Here is a 24,838-nt window from a genome sequence, read left to right on the forward strand (position 1 = left end):
GTGTGTGTGTGGTCACACGTCCAAAAAAAAAGAAAAACACAGCAGCGACGTGTGTGTGTGTTTGGCTCTCTGTATTTCTCTCCCTTTCTCAAAAGCTGACACTCGTCAAATGAAAGCATTAAAGCCAAGCCAAAGGGAGAAATCTGATTCCACGTTTAAACAAAATAAAAACAAAGATAAAAAAAAAGTAAAACTCGCCTGAAAGCATGATCTGAGTTCACATCATACCAAGATTGTATATGCGTATGCATATATTATTTGTTTATTGGGTTGTTCATCTGTTTGATTCACAGAAACACAATTTAGGTTAGATTCGGGGTTTTAATCTATTTTGCTTTCGGTACAGAGGTGAACTCAGATCATGGCACCGCTGGGATGTTTTGGAAACTTTGGTTGCCCGTCTATCTCTGGTCAGGACCTCACAGGCTGTCTGTGGGTGTCCGAACAAAACCAAAGTAAATAATGACCTAAACAAAATATCCGAGCCCGAAGAAAACCAGAGAGAACCTACAGCATTAAAAAGCACAGAACCTCAACCATTTGAGCCTTTCTCATGGCTATTCACTGCGTCAAAACACAGAACAGCTGAGGATCAAAATCAAAGCTCAAAGCTGAAAATCAATACAATGCTTGACTGGTTCCAAAAAAAAATCAACACAGAGCGAATATATATATATGTAAATGAAAATTTACATATATATATATATATTTATAAAGGCAGCTTTACCTTAGTCCGAATTGGTGTTTGAGGTTCAACCGATGGTTCGTGATCCAGTCTCTGTCCGAGGGGTGGACAGAAGATGGTCCTGTTCGTGATCGCCAATTGTTACGGCAGAATTTACGGTTGACCTCATTTGAGACATGATTCATTGCTCTGGTTGAATGATGGAATCCAGGAGAAGCATTGATGATTTTATATAAAAAATGTTTATTCTAAACTAAGAAAAAAGGTACAAATGGAACAAAGTGAAACAAAATTAGCGTCCGTCCAGGCGGACGTCCGAAGGAAGTGCCGCGCCCCGCCCCGACAGTTTCAAAGCTTAAGCTTTTTATACAGATAAGAAAAGGTCCCAACAGTGAGAGACAAAAGGGAGGGAGTCAGATGCCCATAGTGGCAATGTTGGAGGATGATGAAGATGTTATGAGAAGGTTTGGCTCCAGTCTTTATCTGTCTTGATAAGTGTGTACGTCAGTGTATGTCCTTGGCAGAGACTGTGCTGCACTGAGAATAATACGATCTGTACTGTTTAATCATGATTCAGCTGTTCAAAAGTGTAAAGATTAATGGAGTCGTCATGTATTAAAACATGACAAATTGTACACATGAACATACATTTGAGGATATGATGATGAATATAAAATTTGCCATGACAATTTTTTTTAAACTTAGGTACAATCATTTCAGCCACAAACATTTGAGAATAAAGGCATCCTGTAGATCTGTGTGCAACACCACACCACAGTGACCTGTTTGTTGTACCTTAACCTCAGTGTGTTTTTGATTTTATTTAGTTTTTTCTTTAAAGGTGCTAATGACAACCAGTCTAAAACAGCTCAGGAAATGACCTTAGATCTTTGTGTGAAGCAAAATGTTATTTTGTAGGGTGTGTGTGTGTGTGCCACAGGAAGCTGTTTGGCTTCCTGTGGCACAGTATGGACTAGTTGTTTCTTTGGGAAGGGTGATTCTCCTTTGGTTGGTTGGTGTCAATTCAAAAAAATGTTGAAATCGATTTTTTTAAATCATGTTTTTTACCAAAAAAAATAAATAAATGTAATGGCACTAACATATGCATAGCATGTAAACTCCCAGTCACTGTGTGTGAATGAACCACATCAGACCTTGTTAAACTACGTCACTCCTCAATGCATTTTAGCTTAAAAGATTTTCATAAAACATACTTAGCACTTTTATAGATGTATGTGGTTGTATGACAGTTTGATAAACATCCTACTTGTTTTTGATACTGGTGCTTGAATTACAGTTAGTTAGCATTTACTTGTTTTTGCAAGTTTTAAAAAAATAAATAAATAGTATTTCATACCATTTTGTACTTGTAAAGGTGAAATTTGTAATTATTGATATCAATATATATTGTATTGTTTAGTATTGGGATATATCGTATCGTGACATGCAAATCGTATCGTAAGATCCATTGTGGTAGCACACCCCTACCTCTTACTGTACGTTGTATTTTTATTTACCAGCTTTTATAGATTGTCTCGTCTTAACAAACCTTACCACTACAACTTGTTAATTCTACACTTGTTTGCCAGCTACTCACTGATCAGTCACAGAACAACGAGCATGAGCAGTTCTCAATTTCCCAAAATAAGAAAAAGAATTAGAGAAATAGTGAACATCCAACTGTTATTGTCTGCCTGCTACTCAATGGTTAAAGTCAAAGCAGGTCCACCAGTCAATAGTTGCATGTTTTTTTTAATACAGTCTCGGCAAAAGCCAAGCGTGGTTTGAAAATATTCAAACTATTCACAGATTTTCATGGCCAACCAATATTTTAATGTTGATACTTTGCAGTCTGAACAGAGCGTAATACTCTCTTAACCATGCACAGTATCTTTTCATTGTCTTGAATATCGGTAAAATATTTGTCATGCAGCTACATGACTGAGTGCGACATTGAATAAAGGAAGCAAAGATGGCTACATTTAACATTCATCTACTCGAAGCCTCGAAGACTGACATCTGTCAACAGCTGGAAAGGATACTGAGCACCAGAGCCACTGAGGCCAGCAGGGCCATGCAGAGCCGGATGAAGGCCATGATGTACTGGCAAGTCTGTGGGCAAGCATTGTTTACATTTTCTGACGCCAGGCTGTAGGTCAGCCATGTCTGCAGCCATACAAACGCCATGGAGCCGAGAAAGGCAATGACTACTCCGATATAGTGGAGAACTTTGGCATTGTCCACCTGTTGTAGGAGAGGAAAAAGCAAAGTGTAACTATTTCTAAACATCAGAAACACACACAGTTGTTCACAAGGAAACATTATCAACACAATAATAAACAGTTCAGCATGAGAATCAGTTCATTCAGTGATAGGCAGACTGATGGGGTCAATTGGGGTAACAAATGCCATCTTATTTACAGATAATTGCCTTTAAAACTACATATCTTCTGTCTGGATTAATGTATTTTCCTGTAATAAACACATTACAATTGTATTTAACAATACAGGGAATTTTATTAAGTTCAACAGAAAAATACCTGTAGCTCAGCTGCCAAACTTTCACTGTAAAAATATTTACAACGAACGAGTTGAAAATACAGGGCAATATGGCAAAAAATGTATAACATGGATGATAACCCTGGTATGCATTTAGATGTTATGCTTTACAACCAATGGCCGCTGGCTGCTCAGCTTCGTGACCACGGCACTAGAGGCCGCCATTTGTCCCCCATTGCTGTAGTACCTGCATACAGTATAGCCAGCCGCTAGTCTCCCATTAGAAAGCTTTAACTTTAAAGCCTGGTGCCAATTTTCCAAAACTTTCTACAGTTAAATATTCCTCCTGTGATAATGCTGGGTTGGGCACAATTACTGGGACCAGGCTGGTTTTCCTAAGGAACATTTTAGAAAATCTCGTAAACTAATCGGGGCCGGACTTTGATTGACAGGCCGTTATCCATAGAGGCTAGTTAGCGAGTGTTAATGACAAGCTCTAACTTTCCACATGACAGGGAGCTCATATACATAATAAATTTACACTGCACTTGAATGGTTCAGGTTGCAAATTGCAAATGTCTCTGGTACTCATCACTAGTTTGGGTAACAATTGTTGATCTGCGCTTTTAGTGTAGCTCAGTGGTGCTGGGATGTCCTGGACTACGCTGCTGGTTTGTTGCCTCTGGGTATTCTTCCAAAAGTGCTGGGGATGCTTTTCCAGTCTGAGAAACAACAGAATACATAAACCTTTGAATACTTATGAGATTAACAAATGACAATTTATTCTTTATAGGGCTGAACGATTAATTGCATTTGCAATTTTATCGCAATATTACACAAAGCGATTTCGTAATCGCAGGGTACGCGATTTTGAAAGTGAATGGAGGTGTGACATATGGCAGCAAAGTCCACTCCGCCGTGTGCTTTTGTTTACGTCTCTTAAGGTGTGTGGTAGATTGTGGATGTACAGTGAAAATATCAGCTTTTATCATGCAGCCACCGCGAAGGACTATTGCTTTCTTCTCCGTTAGCATTGCGTTAGCCGCAACGCTCATCACGCCATTCTCTCGCTGCTACTACACTCTCTGATGATCACAGAAACTCCTGTCTCACCTGCGGATTCACACATCTCTGCCTCCACAAAGATATAGGTGAGCCTGTGCTGCTTGTAAAGAGTAAAGAATCGTTTGTGGCTCAGTTTAGGAGGCTTATATTTGGGAATGTCGTGGATAAAGAACTTATCTCAAAAGCATAATTACGGTTCATGACCATAAAGTATTCTCCAAGGCGATGTGCCATGTGCCTTTATTTACCTTTGCATCTACCGCATATGCGTTCCCGTAGGTAGTACAGACGCTAGATATAAACACTAAACTGCTGTATGAAAAGGGTTTGAAACTACGATCCGAGGCAGGAGTCCATGTCATGTCTTATTTTGCTGAGGAAATGTGCAGTTTCGTGCTGAAATGGCTGCGAGTCAAAGAGAAAGTGAAACATGTCTGTGTTTGGCACCTCATGTCGCCGTCTCCTTGCGTCAATGTTCTTCTCTTTCTTCATATTGTCCAAAATTACATCCCAAAATCAAAATGCTGCTCCTAACTCAACTGTGTTTTTGCGTGTGCTCCATCTGGCCTCTCCGTATCAATCAATAACGCGCATCTGAAGCAACCACGAGTCGCAGCACATACAGGGATTTGATATGTATATATTTTTTTTTTATAGACTGTACTGTTAAGTTCAGACAGTTTTTATGAAGTGTGGTTCACAAACTTTGAATAGGTCAAGCAACAATTTTGTTTGCTTTATTGTTGCAATTTTCGCTTCCAATTAATCTAATATTGTTTATTATGAAAAAGACTGATTTATTGCTTGTGTTAGATGAAAAATACATGAGAAGAGGACCTTGCAACAATAATCGCATATCTAATCGCAATCGCAATATTGAAGAAAAAGATCGTAATTAGATTATTTTCCAAAATCGTTAAGCCCTAATTCTTTATATTGAACAACTAATAGCAAATTATGTTTTGACGTCATACAAAAATTCAACTTATGGTAAAACTCACTCTCACCAGTCAGAGCAGGTTCTGCACAGCCATTGATCTATTAGCACGTTCTGATGCAGAGGTGGTGGGTCGACTCTGAAGAACTCAGGAGGAACGTAACTCTACGAAAACACAAGATAAACCCTGAATAAAGTACATTATAAAATAGGGTTACCAAATATTAGACGTTTTGAACAGTTTGTACTCACCAAATCCATCTTGAAGGGGAAGACCGTTATCTTATTGGATTTTTGAAGGATGGCTGGGAAAAGGCAAAGATAAAGAAAAGCACAATTAACTATCAAACATGGTCAGAATTCTTACTAGAATGTTTTTAATCACACAAAAAAGAACTCAAAATACTCGCTGCTCCTGATGACAAATACCCATCTTGTGTTTGGGTCATCAATCGAGGGTCTCTGACTTCTGAGTTCATTTTTTTTTTTTTTTTTAGAGACTATCTGGAGACTTGCCTTATCTCCTGGGGACGTCCCAGACCCATCTCTGAGTTAGAGTTCTTTAAAGCACTCTCCACACTTTAAAATGTATTAAAACCAAATATTATTAAAGCAGTACTAAGTAACTTGTTTACCTTGATAAATCCTTTTTGTAGTGCCTCTGAGGGTAATAAAAGTGTTAATGGGATGATTGGTGGGTCTTTTATCTCCCCATGTCTCTGACCAGAAAACCACAATTGCAACTTCACTGCCTACGGGTCGGAGGCCCCAATACACATTAATAGAATCACGAAGAAGCTAACAGGCTAACAGGAAAAGCTACCTGCGGGCTAGTGCCACTTAAACAGAATTTACAGCAAAGTTTGAGTGAAAACAATGATCTCCATTGTGTAATTTGATGTACAATATCCCTCTCTCCCTTTGTCTTTTCTGTCAGTGTAATATTTACTCTAACGGACTAGAATTGAAAAGAAATGCAACGACACCTGCAGTGGCGCTTCTGGCCTCTAGGGGCATTAGTTATTCAGCTGCTTTAACTTATTGAAAGAGAAGAGTCGAATTAATGCTTCACTTCCAAAGACTAAACCAGTCACTACCAGAAGCAGACATTGGACTAATCTTTGTACAAAATATTAAAAATTAAACTTCAACCAGCATCATGGCGCATTACCTTATTTAGATGCTTCTTTATCTATCTCTCTGACCACATCCAAAAATGATCACTTTATTAGAAATCTATCAGATATCACGGTTTTAGGTAAACAAAAAATACATTATACCTCTTTTACTCAATTAGAAGAAAAGTGTACATACCTTATACAAATAAAGTCGTCATTATACACTACAAGTCCACACTGATAGTATGAAAAGGCAAGGCAGGTTTATTAACAAACGCCTGGAAAACTTGTTTGGTTCCATTTCTGATCCAAAGCCCAAATGAACCAACTTGTGGGATTGTATGTACATTGACTACTTAATTAACAAATAGCACAGCCAGTCCAACATCAGAGGAAGACCACAGAACATTTTGAACTTCATGCAGAATTTAAGAAACTTGGTTGCCGTAAAATTGTCCTTAAGTAGTATACTTTGAGGAACAGGCCACCGTTTTTCCATACTAAGATATGTTCTTACCTGAGCTTAGACAAGTTGATACGTACCTGTCTAGTCTTTACTCGTGTGCTCACTCACACAAAAAGACCAAAGATGTTAGCATTTATCCTCTCCTAGCATATTCCTATGGACCCAAACGGGGATGAAGATAGAAGCAACCAAGCTCTTCCACGTTTTCCCTATGTAAATACGGTTATGTGAGTAGTTACATGATCCAAGTGTAGTTACCCAAAATTAAACGTGGATTTTCTAAGCGGATAAAATTAGGTACTATATTGTAAGGTGTATTAATACATTAGGAGCACTTAGTTGTCCGCGCAGTAATATTTTTACTCCTATAGAATTCTGAAGATATTACTGCAGACGTCGCACACGTAAAGACTAGACAGGTACGTATCAACTTGTCTAAGCTCAGGTAAGAACATATCTCAGTCTGGAAAAACGGTGGCCTATTCCTTTAACCCTCCTGTTGTCCTCGGGTCAAAATGACCCGCCAATGTGTTAAAAGCCAAAAAAAAATCCCCTAAACAATATTTTTTTAACTTGAAATTTTATGACTTTTCCTAGATTGGCACCAACAGTAGAAAAAGTGAAATGTTGCTTTTATTCACATTTCCATGTAAGCTGTACAAAAAAAGGTACAAAGGTGGTCTTCGGGTCAAAATGACCCGTGAGGCAAAAAGAGTTGAAATCAAGGTCACAGAGTTATTTACACACCACAGAATGTTATAATGTTTAGTTGTGTCTCAGATCAGTAGCAGAAGTAAAGAAGACAAATCAGGTGGGCTTCTCGCGGACAGCTTTGATCAGTCTCAGATCAATTAGTAGTAAACGTGAACAAGACAGTAGCAGACGAAAACAACACAAAGGCGTTCTCGCAGACTGCAGAGCTCTTTTCCTGTGGATTTCCAGAGGTTATAAAGGTGCTGCAGATGACACGACCCCGAATTCTGTCTGTGCTGAAGCCATGAGTGTGCGTTTTAACGTTGGAGAGGCTCTAGAGCTGAGTTTTTCAGATGTCCAGCAAGACAACTCTGATTCAGAAGAGGAAGTGGAGGATGTATCAGAAGAAGAAGATGGGGAGGAATATAACCCAGAGCATGATGAATCATCTTCAGAAGAAGAAAACCCTGAAGCTGAAAGAGAGACTTTCCTTTCAAAAAATGGCAAAATAACATGGTCCTCAGCAGCATATGACCAACACGGCAGGCATGCAGAACAAAACGTCATAAAGATGACCCCAGGACCCACAAGGTATGCCGTTTCTCATGCCCATGACATTGTCTCTACATTCTACCTGTTTATCACACCTGCAATAGAAAAAATAATCCTGGAGATGACAAATCTGGAGGGTTTTTCGCAAATATGGAGACAGCTGGAAAAAGATGGATGAGACTGACCTGCAGGCCTACTTAGCAGGCCTATGGTATCAAGTCATGGGTGGCTTGCCATGCCAAATCAAGCTATGCTTGGAAAATGCAAGTCTATACCGGGAAGCCGACCAGTGGATGCCCAGAGAAGAACCAGGGGATGCGAGTTGTGCTTGATGTGACAGAGGGACTGAGGAGTATCTTTTCATTGTCTTGAATATCGGTAAAATATTTGTCATGCAGCTACATGACTGAGTGCGACATTGAATAAAGGAAGCAAAGATGGCTACATTTAACATTCATCTACTCGAAGCCTCGAAGACTGACATCTGTCAACAGCTGGAAAGGATACTGAGCACCAGAGCCACTGAGGCCAGCAGGGCCATGCAGAGCCGGATGAAGGCCATGATGTACTGGCAAGTCTGTGGGCAAGCATTGTTTACATTTTCTGACGCCAGGCTGTAGGTCAGCCATGTCTGCAGCCATACAAACGCCATGGAGCCGAGAAAGGCAATGACTACTCCGATATAGTGGAGAACTTTGGCATTGTCCACCTGTTGTAGGAGAGGAAAAAGCAAAGTGTAACTATTTCTAAACATCAGAAACACACACAGTTGTTCACAAGGAAACATTATCAACACAATAATAAACAGTTCAGCATGAGAATCAGTTCATTCAGTGATAGGCAGACTGATGGGGTCAATTGGGGTAACAAATGCCATCTTATTTACAGATAATTGCCTTTAAAACTACATATCTTCTGTCTGGATTAATGTATTTTCCTGTAATAAACACATTACAATTGTATTTAACAATACAGGGAATTTTATTAAGTTCAACAGAAAAATACCTGTAGCTCAGCTGCCAAACTTTCACTGTAAAAATATTTACAACGAACGAGTTGAAAATACAGGGCAATATGGCAAAAAATGTATAACATGGATGATAACCCTGGTATGCATTTAGATGTTATGCTTTACAACCAATGGCCGCTGGCTGCTCAGCTTCGTGACCACGGCACTAGAGGCCGCCATTTGTCCCCCATTGCTGTAGTACCTGCATACAGTATAGCCAGCCGCTAGTCTCCCATTAGAAAGCTTTAACTTTAAAGCCTGGTGCCAATTTTCCAAAACTTTCTACAGTTAAATATTCCTCCTGTGATAATGCTGGGTTGGGCACAATTACTGGGACCAGGCTGGTTTTCCTAAGGAACATTTTAGAAAATCTCGTAAACTAATCGGGGCCGGACTTTGATTGACAGGCCGTTATCCATAGAGGCTAGTTAGCGAGTGTTAATGACAAGCTCTAACTTTCCACATGACAGGGAGCTCATATACATAATAAATTTACACTGCACTTGAATGGTTCAGGTTGCAAATTGCAAATGTCTCTGGTACTCATCACTAGTTTGGGTAACAATTGTTGATCTGCGCTTTTAGTGTAGCTCAGTGGTGCTGGGATGTCCTGGACTACGCTGCTGGTTTGTTGCCTCTGGGTATTCTTCCAAAAGTGCTGGGGATGCTTTTCCAGTCTGAGAAACAACAGAATACATAAACCTTTGAATACTTATGAGATTAACAAATGACAATTTATTCTTTATAGGGCTGAACGATTAATTGCATTTGCAATTTTATCGCAATATTACACAAAGCGATTTCGTAATCGCAGGGTACGCGATTTTGAAAGTGAATGGAGGTGTGACATATGGCAGCAAAGTCCACTCCGCCGTGTGCTTTTGTTTACGTCTCTTAAGGTGTGTGGTAGATTGTGGATGTACAGTGAAAATATCAGCGTTTATCATGCAGCCACCGCGAAGGACTATTGCTTTCTTCTCCGTTAGCATTGCGTTAGCCGCAACGCTCATCACGCCATTCTCTCGCTGCTACTACACTCTCTGATGATCACAGAAACTCCTGTCTCACCTGCGGATTCACACATCTCTGCCTCCACAAAGATATAGGTGAGCCTGTGCTGCTTGTAAAGAGTAAAGAATCGTTTGTGGCTCAGTTTAGGAGGCTTATATTTGGGAATGTCGTGGATAAAGAACTTATCTCAAAAGCATAATTACGGTTCATGACCATAAAGTATTCTCCAAGGCGATGTGCCATGTGCCTTTATTTACCTTTGCATCTACCGCATATGCGTTCCCGTAGGTAGTACAGACGCTAGATATAAACACTAAACTGCTGTATGAAAAGGGTTTGAAACTACGATCCGAGGCAGGAGTCCATGTCATGTCTTATTTTGCTGAGGAAATGTGCAGTTTCGTGCTGAAATGGCTGCGAGTCAAAGAGAAAGTGAAACATGTCTGTGTTTGGCACCTCATGTCGCCGTCTCCTTGCGTCAATGTTCTTCTCTTTCTTCATATTGTCCAAAATTACATCCCAAAATCAAAATGCTGCTCCTAACTCAACTGTGTTTTTGCGTGTGCTCCATCTGGCCTCTCCGTATCAATCAATAACGCGCATCTGAAGCAACCACGAGTCGCAGCACATACAGGGATTTGATATGTATATATTTTTTTTTTATAGACTGTACTGTTAAGTTCAGACAGTTTTTATGAAGTGTGGTTCACAAACTTTGAATAGGTCAAGCAACAATTTTGTTTGCTTTATTGTTGCAATTTTCGCTTCAAATTAATCTAATATTGTTTATTATGAAAAAGACTGATTTATTGCTTGTGTTAGATGAAAAATACATGAGAAGAGGACCTTGCAACAATAATCGCATATCTAATCGCAATCGCAATATTGAAGAAAAAGATCGTAATTAGATTATTTTCCAAAATCGTTAAGCCCTAATTCTTTATATTGAACAACTAATAGCAAATTATGTTTTGACGTCATACAAAAATTCAACTTATGGTAAAACTCACTCTCACCAGTCAGAGCAGGTTCTGCACAGCCATTGATCTATTAGCACGTTCTGATGCAGAGGTGGTGGGTCGACTCTGAAGAACTCAGGAGGAACGTAACTCTACGAAAACACAAGATAAACCCTGAATAAAGTACATTATAAAATAGGGTTACCAAATATTAGACGTTTTGAACAGTTTGTACTCACCAAATCCATCTTGAAGGGGAAGACCGTTATCTTATTGGATTTTTGAAGGATGGCTGGGAAAAGGCAAAGATAAAGAAAAGCACAATTAACTATCAAACATGGTCAGAATTCTTACTAGAATGTTTTTAATCACACAAAAAAGAACTCAAAATACTCGCTGCTCCTGATGACAAATACCTATCTTGTGTTTGGGTCATCAATCGAGGGTCTCTGACTTCTGAGTTCATTTTTTTTTTTTTTTTAGAGACTATCTGGAGACTTGCCTTATCTCCTGGGGACGTCCCAGACCCATCTCTGAGTTAGAGTTCTTTAAAGCACTCCACACTTTAAAATGTATTAAAACCAAATATTATTAAAGCAGTACTAAGTAACTTGTTTACCTTGATAAATCCTTTTTGTAGTGCCTCTGAGGGTAATAAAAGTGTTAATGGGATGATTGGTGGGTCTTTTATCTCCCCATGTCTCTGACCAGAAAACCACAATTGCAACTTCACTGCCTACGGGTCGGAGGCCCCAATACACATTAATAGAATCACGAAGAAGCTAACAGGCTAACAGGAAAAGCTACCTGCGGGCTAGTGCCACTTAAACAGAATTTACAGCAAAGTTTGAGTGAATACAATGATCTCCATTGTGTAATTTGATGTACAATATCCCTCTCTCCCTTTGTCTTTTCTGTCAGTGTAATATTTACTCTAACGGACTAGAATTGAAAAGAAATGCAACGACACCTGCAGTGGCGCTTCTGGCCTCTAGGGGCATTAGTTATTCAGCTGCTTTAACTTATTGAAAGAGAAGAGTCGAATTAATGCTTCACTTCCAAAGACTAAACCAGTCACTACCAGAAGCAGACATTGGACTAATCTTTGTACAAAATATTAAAAATTAAACTTCAACCAGCATCATGGCGCATTACCTTATTTAGATGCTTCTTTATCTATCTCTCTGACCACATCCAAAAATGATCACTTTATTAGAAATCTATCAGATATCACGGTTTTAGGTAAACAAAAAATACATTATACCTCTTTTACTCAATTAGAAGAAAAGTGTACATACCTTATACAAATAAAGTCGTCATTATACACTACAAGTCCACACTGATAGTATGAAAAGGCAAGGCAGGTTTATTAACAAACGCCTGGAAAACTTGTTTGGTTCCATTTCTGATCCAAAGCCCAAATGAACCAACTTGTGGGATTGTATGTACATTGACTACTTAATTAACAAATAGCACAGCCAGTCCAACATCAGAGGAAGACCACAGAACATTTTGAACTTCATGCAGAATTTAAGAAACTTGGTTGCCGTAAAATTGTCCTTAAGTAGTATACTTTGAGGAACAGGCCACCGTTTTTCCATACTAAGATATGATCTTACCTGAGCTTAGACAAGTTGATACGTACCTGTCTAGTCTTTACTCGTGTGCTCACTCACACAAAAAGACCAAAGATGTTAGCATTTATCCTCTCCTAGCATATTCCTATGGACCCAAACGGGGATGAAGATAGAAGCAACCAAGCTCTTCCACGTTTTCCCTATGTAAATACGGTTATGTGAGTAGTTACATGATCCAAGTGTAGTTACCCAAAATTAAACGTGGATTTTCTAAGCGGATAAAATTAGGTACTATATTGTAAGGTGTATTAATACATTAGGAGCACTTAGTTGTCCGCGCAGTAATATTTTTACTCCTATAGAATTCTGAAGATATTACTGCAGACGTCGCACACGTAAAGACTAGACAGGTACGTATCAACTTGTCTAAGCTCAGGTAAGAACATATCTCAGTCTGGAAAAACGGTGGCCTATTCCTTTAACATAGCTAAAACTTGAAAACGCATAAAAACCTAACTTGGCATATTAATTGTTCAAATAAACAAAAATAAAAACAGCAATTATCCTGTTATTCTTATTTGCCTGAGTTTCATTGTATTGAACATGTACCACATCAAAAACTGGCCAAGTTTTGTAAAACATATTAGAAATGGTAATGGCTGTCACTGAGTCTCTTGAATATGTTCTTGTCTAAGATGTCGCTCTCCATTCATGATCAGACAGATCTCCAATCAGTGTGAGGACTCGTGGGTTTACATTCACTTACTTCTTGTTCTTTTTTATCTCGACCTTTGTGCCTTTATCAGGGTTGATGTTGAAGAAGCATCTTCATGGAAAGGGAAATAAAAACTATGTTAACTCACAGCTCAACATTTCCCCCCAGGATGACATTTAAAAGGAATAGGCCAGCATTTTTCCATACTGAGATATCTTCTTACCTGAGCTTAGATGAGTTGATACGCAACGGTCTGGTCTTTGTGCGTGCTCTTCCAGCAAAGGTATAGCTCCAAACTGGGGTGAAGTTAGATGCAACCAAGCTGTTCCACGTTTTCCATATTTAAATACAGTTACGTGAGCCTTAGAAAATCAACATGTTTAATTTTGTGTAACTAGACTTGGATCGTGTAAAGGCTCACGTAACTGTATTTAAACAGGGAAAACGCAGCTTCTAACTTCACCCCAGTTTGGCACTATACCTATGCTGGGAGAAGCTAAATGCTAACAACATTTTTGTGACTGAGCGCACGCACAAAGACCAGACAGTTACACATCAACTCGTCAAAAGGTCAGCACACACTACACGATTTTTCTAGTCTAAAGGTGTGTTCACACCGAACGCGACTTAAGTGACTGAAGCGATAAGATTACATTAAAATCAATGAAAATGACGCAACCTCAATTTATCCCCCCCTCAGCAACGTGACTTGCCTGACTTGAGCGACGAGGTCGCACTCGACCTCGTCGCTCAAAGTTGAAAAATCTGAACTTTTTAAGCGACGTGAAGCAATATCTCCCGTCCTCCACTGTCTGTAGAGCGGAGGCAGTAGCCCCTCCCTCCCGCTTCAGTGCTGACGGCTGCACCGGAGGCTGTTCTACTTCCTCAATGTATCGGGTTCAAAATTAAAGCGGTTAATTTCTTGAAAACCACAGTAACTACTGATCAAACACATTATGAGTGAAGTCATCCTTTAAGATCTCCGTTAAGTTGATCAACCCTCTCTCTCTACCCCGTGTCACACACACACACACACACACACACACACACACACACACACACACACACACACACACACACACACACACACACACACACACACACACACACACACACACACACACACACACACACACACACACACACACACACACACACACGGAGTTGCTGGAGCGATGAAGTAACAAAAAAGCACCACTATGTGCAAACTACTCATCAGGGACAATTTAAGCAACGGCATCGCTTCAGTCGCGTTCGGTGTGAACGCACCTTTAAATGATTTTATATAGAATGGACTATATGGACACGTGGAAATTCAATTGCAGATATGTTTAATATAATTGTTACATGTAAAAATGTAATTGCAGATATCTGTAATTCAGTTTCTACATGTCGAAATGACATTTTGACATGTAGAAATATATTTGTTACGTGTGAAAATGGCTTTACAGATATCTTGAATTAACATTTCAACATGTCAAAATTACATTTCAACATGTTCAAATGTAATTTCCACTAGTGAAAACTAAATTGCTACATGTCAGCCAGACTTTTTAAATGTTAAAAGGCTTGCCATAGATGGCTTGTTAACCAATTATCCAATCAGAGGCCGAGAAGCGAGGTGAAGAGTTCAGTGACCTGCACCTGCACCTGCACCTGCACCCCTGTCTGAGTCTCTGACTGCAACACACACAATATAACATTGACACATTTGAAAGAAAAGATGGGCAAATAAAATAAAAAGACTTGCAACTTTATGGAATCACCACTGAAAGTGTGATGAGAGATTTGAAAATGCTAGTATTTATTTTCTTCTTTGTGCATTACATGATTGCTTGGTATAGTTTAATGAAACAGTGAATGGGCCCTGCTTAGTTCTGGTTTAGTCCAGGTTCCTGATTTAGTCCTGCTATAGTCCAAATGAACTTCTTTGGGATAGTAACCAGTGCACCTGTGAAAGCACTGTGGGAAAATCATAACACTGCACGCTTTAGTTGACCTTTTCTTACTGACGTTATTGCTGTTGTTTTTAGTTGTTTCTTCAAAGAGGAAAGTCTTTTGATGCCACACACGCCCCCAAATAAATCCCCCCTCACTACACCACACCCACACCCTCCGAACTTTTATCTTATGCACAGTCATCCCAACTTGTATAAAAATATACCCACATTTGTAAACTGCTCCTGAGATAATCCCCCAGAAGACAAAATTTCTATGGAACATTTGTATTGATTTTCAATGGGATGACAGCATTTTGTTCATTTTAGTGTGCCACAACAGAAAAATTTTAAAACTGTTCAAAACAAGGTTACTATCATTGTATGACCAACCCTTAGGGCAAATGAACAAAGAAAGCTCATTCAGTTTGGATCCCATTTATGAAGGTTATGCAAGTATTACTGACTCTTCAAGAGCAAAAATGCGTTTAGAATGCATACGGGTCAATAAAGGGTTAACTACATATAAGTTATGACACATATTTGGTATGTTTGTGTCGAGCAGAAGTGGTTCTACAAGTCTTGAGTTTTTAAAGTATAAAAAAAATATTAAAATATAGTGATTTTATAGCTGCTAAAAGTAGAGGCCACTTTCCGGGCCTTATGGGTGTTGAGCGTGATTTTTTTTTTTCCAGTCCCAGCTCTGGGAGGCTATGGAAAACTACTGAAATAGCCAAAATGAACTTCTCCAAAAATGATTATCCTTAGGCAAATTTGAGGAACATCCAATAAAAACAGAAAAAATGCCATAAAAATGAAAATGTCAAAGTACACAAAAAGTCCTTAGGGTGCTGTGAGGGTTATATTTATATATATTTATGATATCTATTAAACATTTGTAGTTGTAAAACTACTACATATAAATTCAAACAATGATAATTGTTATCATTGTTTGATATCATTCATTATCATGAATGTCAACAGTGATAGTGGGTTATTTGTAGAGAGGTCAGTCACTGGTCATCAAACACTCGACATCTCTCCTCAGACCAGCTGTGTCTTACACCTAATTTTAACCTTTTGTCCAAATGTGACGAAATGGGTATTTTGGTCATCACGGCCGTAAAGTATTATACTGTTACAATATTGACAGAAAAGAGCTGTATTTCTTACAGTATTATACAATTTCTACTTTTCCAGGCAAATAACATTTCTTTTTATACGTTTTTTTCCGTAAAATTTGCCAGCTTTCGACTGTTATTTATATGGAAAATAATCGTAAAAATAATTACAATGAAAGTATGTTGAATTAACAGAATTTAGTTTTTTTATCAGTAATTTTCTGTGTTTTTATCCAATTTTAACCGTAAATTTTAAAGTATTATACCGTTGCAATATTGACAGAAAAGAGCTGTATTTTTTACAGTAATATACAATTTCTACTTTTACAGGCAAATACTGTCGTTGTTTAACAGTATATCACTGTAAAATTTACAGATTTTTTTTTAGAGTTTAGTTCTTAAAAATGCTCTGGGTTTAATTGAGCATTTGCACTTGTTTTTTTTTTTTTTTCTTGACACATTTCATCAAGTGCTAAATTCTCCAGGTGTTCAATAAGGTAACGTATTTAAATTGTTTCCATGTACCAGTTTTCTAAAATTAAAAAATAAGAGGTATGGTATTTGCTGGTTTAAAAACCCTGTTTTATTATTGACGGGATATTTGTTTTACTTTTTTTTTTTTCCTTAAGTCCATTAAGTAACATGTACGTTTTTACTTTTACTCAAGTAAGGGAGCAACTTCAATACTTTTACAAGATTTTTTTATTTATTTAATCAAGTATCTATACTTTTATTTGAGTACTGAAGACTAGTACTTTTGCCACCTGTTTTATTAGTAAACCTGTACGGCAGCATTGGGCTTTTCCACTGACTGTTTATGTGTTTCCATTTCCAAACCATGTAACGTGACAGGAGAAATCCCACTGGCCGTGCCACAGCCGTGCTGCCAAAGCCTTATGTAATGCACAGACGTAAAATGAAGCTGTGGCATATTTTACCATGTGTTTATGGCCTTTTGGTTCCCTCTGATCTACTCGGTTTCAAATGCTGGCATTCAGGCAGCCTCTGATTTGAATTAGTTTGTGGTGTTTGTTTCGTTTTAGCGACAAATATTTGTGTCTGTGCATAGTTGTAGAGCAGGATTTCTATCTTTTCAAGTAGGTTCTGCAGTTTATTCAATCTGCTTCCATCACTAATGACATCCTATTAAAAGGCATAAAGCCGGGGGTGTCTACAAAAAAGTCCAAGCCGAGCTTGTGATTGGTTGTACATGTGGGTTCTACCACTCGGCTCCTCTCTGTACATTGCCAGACTAGATGACTCACTTCCTCCTGGCTCTTCCCATTAAATTCCTCTCCGCACTGTGATGAGGAGCGGGTGAGGAGGACCTCCTGGCAGTCTTAACGTGCTACACGTTTGGGAAACAATCACAGCATCACCGTGGTGTCTCCGGACATGCCGCCAAACTCAATAGCAAACAGCCCATAAAACACCATGACTGTGATGCAGAACACCCACTCAACGATGGCGAGTTGTAGGGCTAAGCTCTCCAGCCAGAAGAAAACACCGTCTGGAAACGTGGTGAAGGAAAAATCTGCAAATGGACGAAAACCTGGACAGTTTGTTTCTGCTGATCAAAGGGAAGAAAATAAAGCTACATGTTTCAATATCAGGCGTGAGTTCAAACTTTGTGGATTAAAAGAGTGCCGCTTTTAATCCACAGTCATTTATTTATGCTACTTTGATGTCCCTACATGCATTGTTTGCCGTGTTTGATGCTTGTTATTAAACCAGTCATAATAAACACAGAGGCCCATTGTGTTTATATAATCTATAAGTCAGAAGAAGGAGGAACTTTTTACTATCTAGGAGAAAATTAAGAGTTATCATCATCTGATGATTCCTCTTACTAAGGGTGTCAGAAAAATGGATTCGGTGATATATCGCAATATTTTACCACACAATTATCGTGTCAATTCAAAAAAATGTTGAAATCGATTTTTTTAAATCATGTTTTTTACCAAAAAAAAAAATAAATGTAATGGCACTAACATATGCATAGCATGTAAACTCCCAGTCACTGTGTGAATGAACCACATCAGACCTTGTTAAACTACGTCACTCCTCAATGCATTTTAGCTTAAAAGATTTTCATAAAACATACTTAGCACTTTTATAGATGTATGTGGTTGTATGACAGTTTGATAAACATCCTACTTGTTTTTGATACTGGTGCTTGAATTACAGTTAGTTAGCATTTACTTGTTTTTGCAAGTTTAAAAAAATAAATAAATAGTATTTCATACCATTTTGTACTTGTAAAGGTGAAATTTGTAATTATTGATATCAATATATATTGTATTGTTTAGTATTGGGATATATCGTATCGTGACATGCAAATCGTATCGTAAGATCCATTGTGGTAGCACACCCCTACCTCTTACTGTACGTTGTATTTTTATTTACCAGCTACTCACTGATCAGTCACAGAACAACGAGCATGAGCAGTCCTCAATTTCCCAAAATGAGAAAAAGAATTAGAGAAATAGTGAACATCCAACTGTTATTGTCTGCCTGCTACTCAATGGTTAAAGTCAAAGCAGGTCCACCAGTCAATAGTTGCATGTTTTTTTTAATACAGTCTCGGCAAAAGCCAAGCGTGGTTTGAAAATATTCAAACTATTCACAGATTTTCAGGGCCAACCAATATTTTAATGTTGATACTTTGCAGTCTGAACAGAGCGTAATACTCTCTTAACCATGCACAGTATCTTTTCATTGTCTTGAATATCGGTAAAATATTTGTCATGCAGCTACATGACTGAGTGCGACATTGAATAAAGGAAGCAAAGATGGCTACATGTAACATTCATCTACTCGAAGCCTCGAAGACTGACATCTGTCAACAGCTGGAAAGGATACTGAGCACCAGAGCCACGAAGGCCAGCAGGGCCATGCAGAGCCGGAGGTGGGCCATGATGTACTGGCAGGTCGGTGGGTCAGCATTTTTTTCCTTTTTTTCCCTTTTTCTTTTTTCTGACTCCACTCTGGCCAGTCTGTAGGTCAGCGCTGTCTGCAGCCCTACAAACAGCGTGGAGGTGGGAAAGGCAATGACTACTCCGATATAGTGGAGAACTTTGGCATTGTCCACCTGTTGTAGGAGAGGAAAAAGCAAAGTGTAACTATTTCTAAACATCAGAAACACACTCAGTTGTTCACAAGGAAACATTATCAACACAATAATAAACAGTTCAGCATGAGAATCAGTTCATTCAGTGATAGGCAGACTGATGGGGTCAATTACAATTATGCTTTCAATTACAATTTATTCACGATTACAGTGACCAACATTTTGTCCAATTACAATTATTTTTTATCCTCAGAAAGACAACTACAATTACGTTCTCAATTACTGAGCCTGAAATTAATAACCTTCCTTTTGTGTTAGCTTTCTGTTAGCATCTCTTATGATAACGGGTCCTAAATCAGCTGTAAAAATACACTAAAAACACATTTCTATCATCTAATTTCTATTTCTAATCTATTAATTACCTTGTTAGTCTTCCTAATCAGTGAAAATATAGGTTTTAATGTTTTTGGTGTGGACATCTGAGCCTATTTTGTGTCAGTATACCCCTTGGTTTCAATTTTTTATTTATTTTTCTTCCCCCAATGGTAAAATATGGGAAAGTTCTATAGAATTATCATGGTAATTACAATTACAAAGTCAATTATCTAAACTCAATTACAATTTAATTTTGATTATGAAAGCAAATTAATACGCCATTGTAGCATACCCCCCCCGAATGAAGGTTGAGACTTTACTGATGAAACAGGTTTATTGACAGGAAACCTCAAATTCACCGTAAGAGCTGAAATATATAAAAACAAAGTATAAGCTAAACGCTAAGCTCTTACATCTCTGCATAAAATCCTACACGTGCATAAGTTCAAACAAACATCACAGAACCCAACAAAAGTACAACTCTGGACACACCAAACATTGATGCAGCATTATCAAACATTTTAAACGTACCTTGTGCCTCTTCAAGGGGGTAACTAAACATAAAATCACTTTTAAAACCGCTCCGTGTCATTTTCTCACACTTCTCCGTGTGTTTCCATCACCATCAAGCTACCTCAAGCATAAAACGGCAAACAGGAAGTGATGATTTCAAAATAAAAGCATTACATTTTTAAACCGGAAGTTAACTAAAACTAACTGCAAAAAATGATGATAAGCACCAAAATAAAACACTTTAAACCTTGTTTATAAACAGAAATATACCTGTGGTTATTTACACTCCCATCAAAATTATAACTGTTGGTTTACATCAAAACAACAGATAATTTTCTCATGAAAAATTACATACAGGTCACCTTAAGAGCTTTCCAACAATAAAACAAGTTTTTGCACTGGACGCTCTACAACTGAAAGCTTGCTAGAGCGTTGCCCTTTGTTATCTAATTTATTTTCTCCAAGTGAAATCTTCACTCTTCGCACAAGTCCATCTTTTCCACTGACAGTTTCTAAAACTCTTGCAAGTTTCCATTTGCTTCTGGGCGCTTGTTCGTCCATGTCCAACACAACATCACCAACTGTTAGATTCCTCTTTGGTGAATGCCACTTTTGCCTCGAAATGATGCTGTGCACATATTCCCGTCTCCAACGGCTCCAGAACTGCTCTGCCAGAAACTGGACACGCCGCCATCTCTTTTTGCAGTATACGTCTTCCTTTGAAAAGGCACCAGGTGGGGGCAACGGTGCGTTGGATTTCAGATGAAGCAGATGATTGGGCGTAAGCGGTTCCAAGCTGTCAGGGTTGTTCAAGTTATCAATAGCCAGAGGTCTGCTGTTGACTATAGCCATAGCTTCGTAGAATAGAGTCCTTAATGAAGCATCATTAAGTCTACCATTGGAAAGTGTCAGAGTGGTGTTCAGTACACTTCTGACAGTTTTTATCTGACGCTCCCACACTCCCCCTGCGTGACTGGAGTGGGGTGCATTCATTACAAAGTCACACTGTCTTTCAGTTAAGTAAGCACTTAATCGATGAGTATCCAGTTCATTTAAGGCAGCTTTAAACTCATTTCGAGCGCCAACAAAGTTTGTTCCCTGGTCGCATTGGATTTGTCTAATTGCACCTCTGATCGAAATGAAGCACCTTAATGCATTGATAAATGCATCGGTGGACAAGTCCTCCAATAGCTCAATGTGAATAGCACGGGAACAAAAGCAAGTAAATAGAAGTCCATACCGTTTGTGTTGTTTCCTTCCTTCCGTTGTGAGAAATGGGCCAAAACAGTCCATGCCGCAGTGTGTGAAGGGAGGAGAGGGCTCTAAGCGTTGAAGAGGTAGGTCACTCATCCTCTGACCCTCTGGAAGTTTGCGGAGTCTGCGACAGGTCACGCACTGACGAATGAATGAAGCAACGGTTTTACTCATACCGGGAATCCAGTAGCCTTTAGACCTGACTTCATTTATGGTGAATCCTTTTCCTTGGTGTTTTACTTTGTTGTGACAGTGAGATATTATTAGTTTGGCTGCATAATGATCTTTTGGAATCACAATTGGGTGTTTGAAAGAGTCATTATCTGGTGAATGTCGCAGTCTCCCTCCCACCTTGAGGAGACCATCTGAGTCCATAAAAATGTCCAGTTTATACAGTTTGGTGTGATGTGGGAGCCGTTTTCCCCTTTTCAACAGATTTATCTCTTGACCATATGTATGACACTGCACATCACAAATGATCACGTTTTCAGCATTTTCTTGTTCACTCACTGTAGTTGGTGTGTTTGACTTGATTTGTTTAGCTCTTCTTATCAGATGCGCTACAGCTTTGACTGCGTTAGACCATGATGAGAATTTACTAAGACGATCCGCAAGAGTTGTAGTGTCTGTGGCTTTGGTTAACAGTGTCTGGACCTCCTTCCTGACTTCTGGATCTCCGATGGTCAGATCCAGCTCAACAGTTTGTGGCGTGGGTAGCTCATTTTTCCACAAAAAGGCTGGGCCGGTGAACCAGCTAGACTTCATTAACTCATAGACAGTTACACCCCTTGATGCGCTGTCAGCTGGGTTCACTTCAGATGGCACATAAAACCACTGCGAAGGGCTCGTACTTTGTCTGATCTTTTGAACTCTGTTAGCTACAAAAATGTGAAAACGACGTGCATCATTGTTAATGTAGCCCAATACGACCTTCGAGTCAGTCCAAAAATATTCTTTCACATCATAACACAGTTCTTCTTTCAATATGTTACTGACTGAGACTGAAACTACAGCTGCTGTTAGTTCTAGTCTTGGAATTGTGGTCAGTTTGGTTGGAGCAACTCAGGCCTTAGCTATTATCAGCAAGCAGTGAATCTCATTTTTTGCGTTCTTGGCTCTCAAATAGCTACATTGTCCATAACCACTCGAGCTTGCATCAGAAAAATGGTGCAATTCTATTTCCTTTAGCTCACCAAAACCGGCAGGGAAATAGCAGCGAGGTATGTTTAGCTTTTCCAAATTTACAAAGTCACTTAGCCAACTCTCCCACCTTGGTTTAAGTGTGTCTGGTAAGGTTTCGTCCCAACAAACACCACGCTGGCACATTTCCTGCAAGATCTTCTTTCCGTTTAGTACATATGGCGCTAAAAAACCAAGCGGGTCATAGATTGAAGCAACAGTAGATAGAATGCCTCTGCGTGTGGCTGGCTGGATTTTTAGTGTGTTGTCAAATTTGAAACAGTCCTTTCCTATATTCCATCGGATGCCTAAGGCTCTTTCCTGAGGCATGTCTTTAAACGTTAGGTCCTTTGTGTCTATGTTTACAGCACATTCTGATAGAGGGATGCTTTGCAAAACAGTGTGATCATTTGAGACGAATTTATGGAGACGGAGGTTACCTTTGCTGCAGATCTCTCTGGCATCCTGTGCCAACTGTATTGCTTCTTCTACAGTGTTTGCGCTGGTAACCCCATCATCGACATAAAAGTCCCTTTCAATGAACAGTGAACCTGAGGGATGAGTGCCGCTGTTTTCTTTTGCTAAATACTTAAGTCCGTAATTTGCACAGCCTGGAGAAGATGCTGCACCAAAACGGTGCACCTTTGTTCTGTATGTTAGAGGGTGTGTGCTTGTATCACCGTTTTTCCACCAGAGGAAGCGGAGATAGTTCCTGTCCCTTTCATCGACATGAAACTGATGAAACATTTTTTCTACGTCACACATTAAAGCGATACGATGCTGTCTGAACCTTAACAGAATACCTGTCAGATTATTTATTAAGTCTGGCCCTTGGAGGAGATGATCATTGAGACTTGTTCCGCCATATTTGGCTGAACAGTCGAATACGACACGCAGTTTTGTTGGCTTTTTTGGGTGATAAATCCCATGGTGGGGGATATACCATTGTTCACCTTTTGTTCCTTCATTGTTAACCTCTTCGACATCTCCTCTTTCGATTATGTCATTCATGTATGCCACATAGTCCTTTTTGTATCTCTCATCCTTGTTAATCTTTCGCTTTAAGTGTTCGAGTCTGATTTCAGCCAACCTTTTGTTGTCTGGTAATTGCGGCCTTTGTTTAAAAGGGAGAGGCATCTCATAGTGACCTTGTTCATTTTTCCTTATTCCTTCCTTAAGTTTGTCTAGAAAAATTAAATCTTCTTGTGAGACTGTTTTGTCACCCGTCTTTGTGTCTTTAAATCTGACTCAAGAACAGTAAGCACGTCCATTGGTGTTACAGGAGGTTGTTCTCTCACTGTAATTCTGTGGCACAGACTTATTTTGGTTTCGTTAGGTTCTGAGGTGAAGCCACCAACAATGCTCCACCCTAAATCTGTTTTAACTGCAAATGGCTCATTGGCTTTTCCAAGTAGAACTTGTTTTGGTGCTAGAGTTCTGGGACAGTTGAATCCAATGAGTAACCCAACATCACAACTTAGGAGGGGTGGTATTTTCTCAACAATCTCAGACAGATGTGGCCATTGCTTTGCTGTATCATTTGTAGGTATGTTGTCGCAGTTAAATGGAATATAGTCTTTTGTGTAAGAGGGTGGAAGATCAATATGAACGTCCGAATCATAACCTCTCACACGCAGCCCTGATACTCTCTGACTTTTAACTGTCATGTGCACTCCAAGCATTGTGGTTAGTTTTAGCTTGACTGGATGGAAGTCTGCCTGCAGCTGGTGAATTATAGCTTCACTGACAAATGAGTTGTCACTTTGTGTGTCTAATAAAGCGTACACTAACTTTTATTTAGACGGATTCTGGGCAGTGGAGACCCACACAGGAACAATCATGGAGGTACTACCTGACTGACCCACCTTTGTAACGTTCAGAGCTGTGGCTGCCGTGGTTCCGATTTCTGTGGTTGTAGTAGCATTTGCAGGGCATTGAGGTCTTTCATTTGTTTTGTAATTCTCATTATGCAAACAAGTGGGATGCCGTCCTTTACATTTGTCACACGTGTGGCGATGACGACAGTCTTTGGCATTGTGGCCCACCTTCAAACACCCGTAGCAGAGTTTATTGTCCCTAACAAATGTACGTTTTTCATCTAAT

General features: G+C 39.2%; 1 protein-coding gene across 5 annotated transcripts in view; it reads right to left on the minus strand.

Moving 5' to 3' along the window:
* Positions 1 to 23,926, minus strand: part of LOC114476500 (uncharacterized) — a 30,834-nt gene extending 6,908 nt beyond the window's left edge. The window contains exons 1-11 of one of the 5 annotated variants that reach the window (XM_028468082.1): positions 20,321 to 23,926; positions 19,207 to 19,435; positions 17,610 to 17,854; positions 13,338 to 13,397; positions 11,234 to 11,286; positions 11,052 to 11,146; positions 8,523 to 9,701; positions 8,201 to 8,421; positions 5,439 to 5,491; positions 5,257 to 5,351; positions 2,834 to 3,906 (exon numbers count right to left, since the gene is read on the minus strand). In XM_028468082.1, the coding sequence (XP_028323883.1) occupies positions 20,666 to 22,321 (1,656 nt within the window). In that variant the 5' untranslated portion in view covers positions 22,322 to 23,926 and the 3' untranslated portion in view covers positions 2,834 to 3,906; positions 5,257 to 5,351; positions 5,439 to 5,491; ... (6 more) ...; positions 19,207 to 19,435; positions 20,321 to 20,665. Of the gene's footprint in view, positions 1 to 2,833; positions 3,907 to 5,250; positions 5,352 to 5,438; positions 5,492 to 8,200; positions 9,702 to 11,045; positions 11,147 to 11,233; positions 11,287 to 13,337; positions 13,398 to 17,609; positions 17,855 to 19,206; positions 19,436 to 20,320 lie in introns of those variants that run through there. The other 4 variants (XM_028468081.1, XM_028468083.1, XM_028468084.1 and 1 more) reach the window with 4 other exon arrangements.
* Positions 23,927 to 24,838: the final 912 nt, after the last annotated feature.

Source organism: Gouania willdenowi, chromosome 15 (genome assembly GCF_900634775.1).
Source record: "Gouania willdenowi chromosome 15, fGouWil2.1, whole genome shotgun sequence".
Classification (NCBI taxonomy): domain Eukaryota; kingdom Metazoa; phylum Chordata; class Actinopteri; order Blenniiformes; family Gobiesocidae; genus Gouania; species Gouania willdenowi.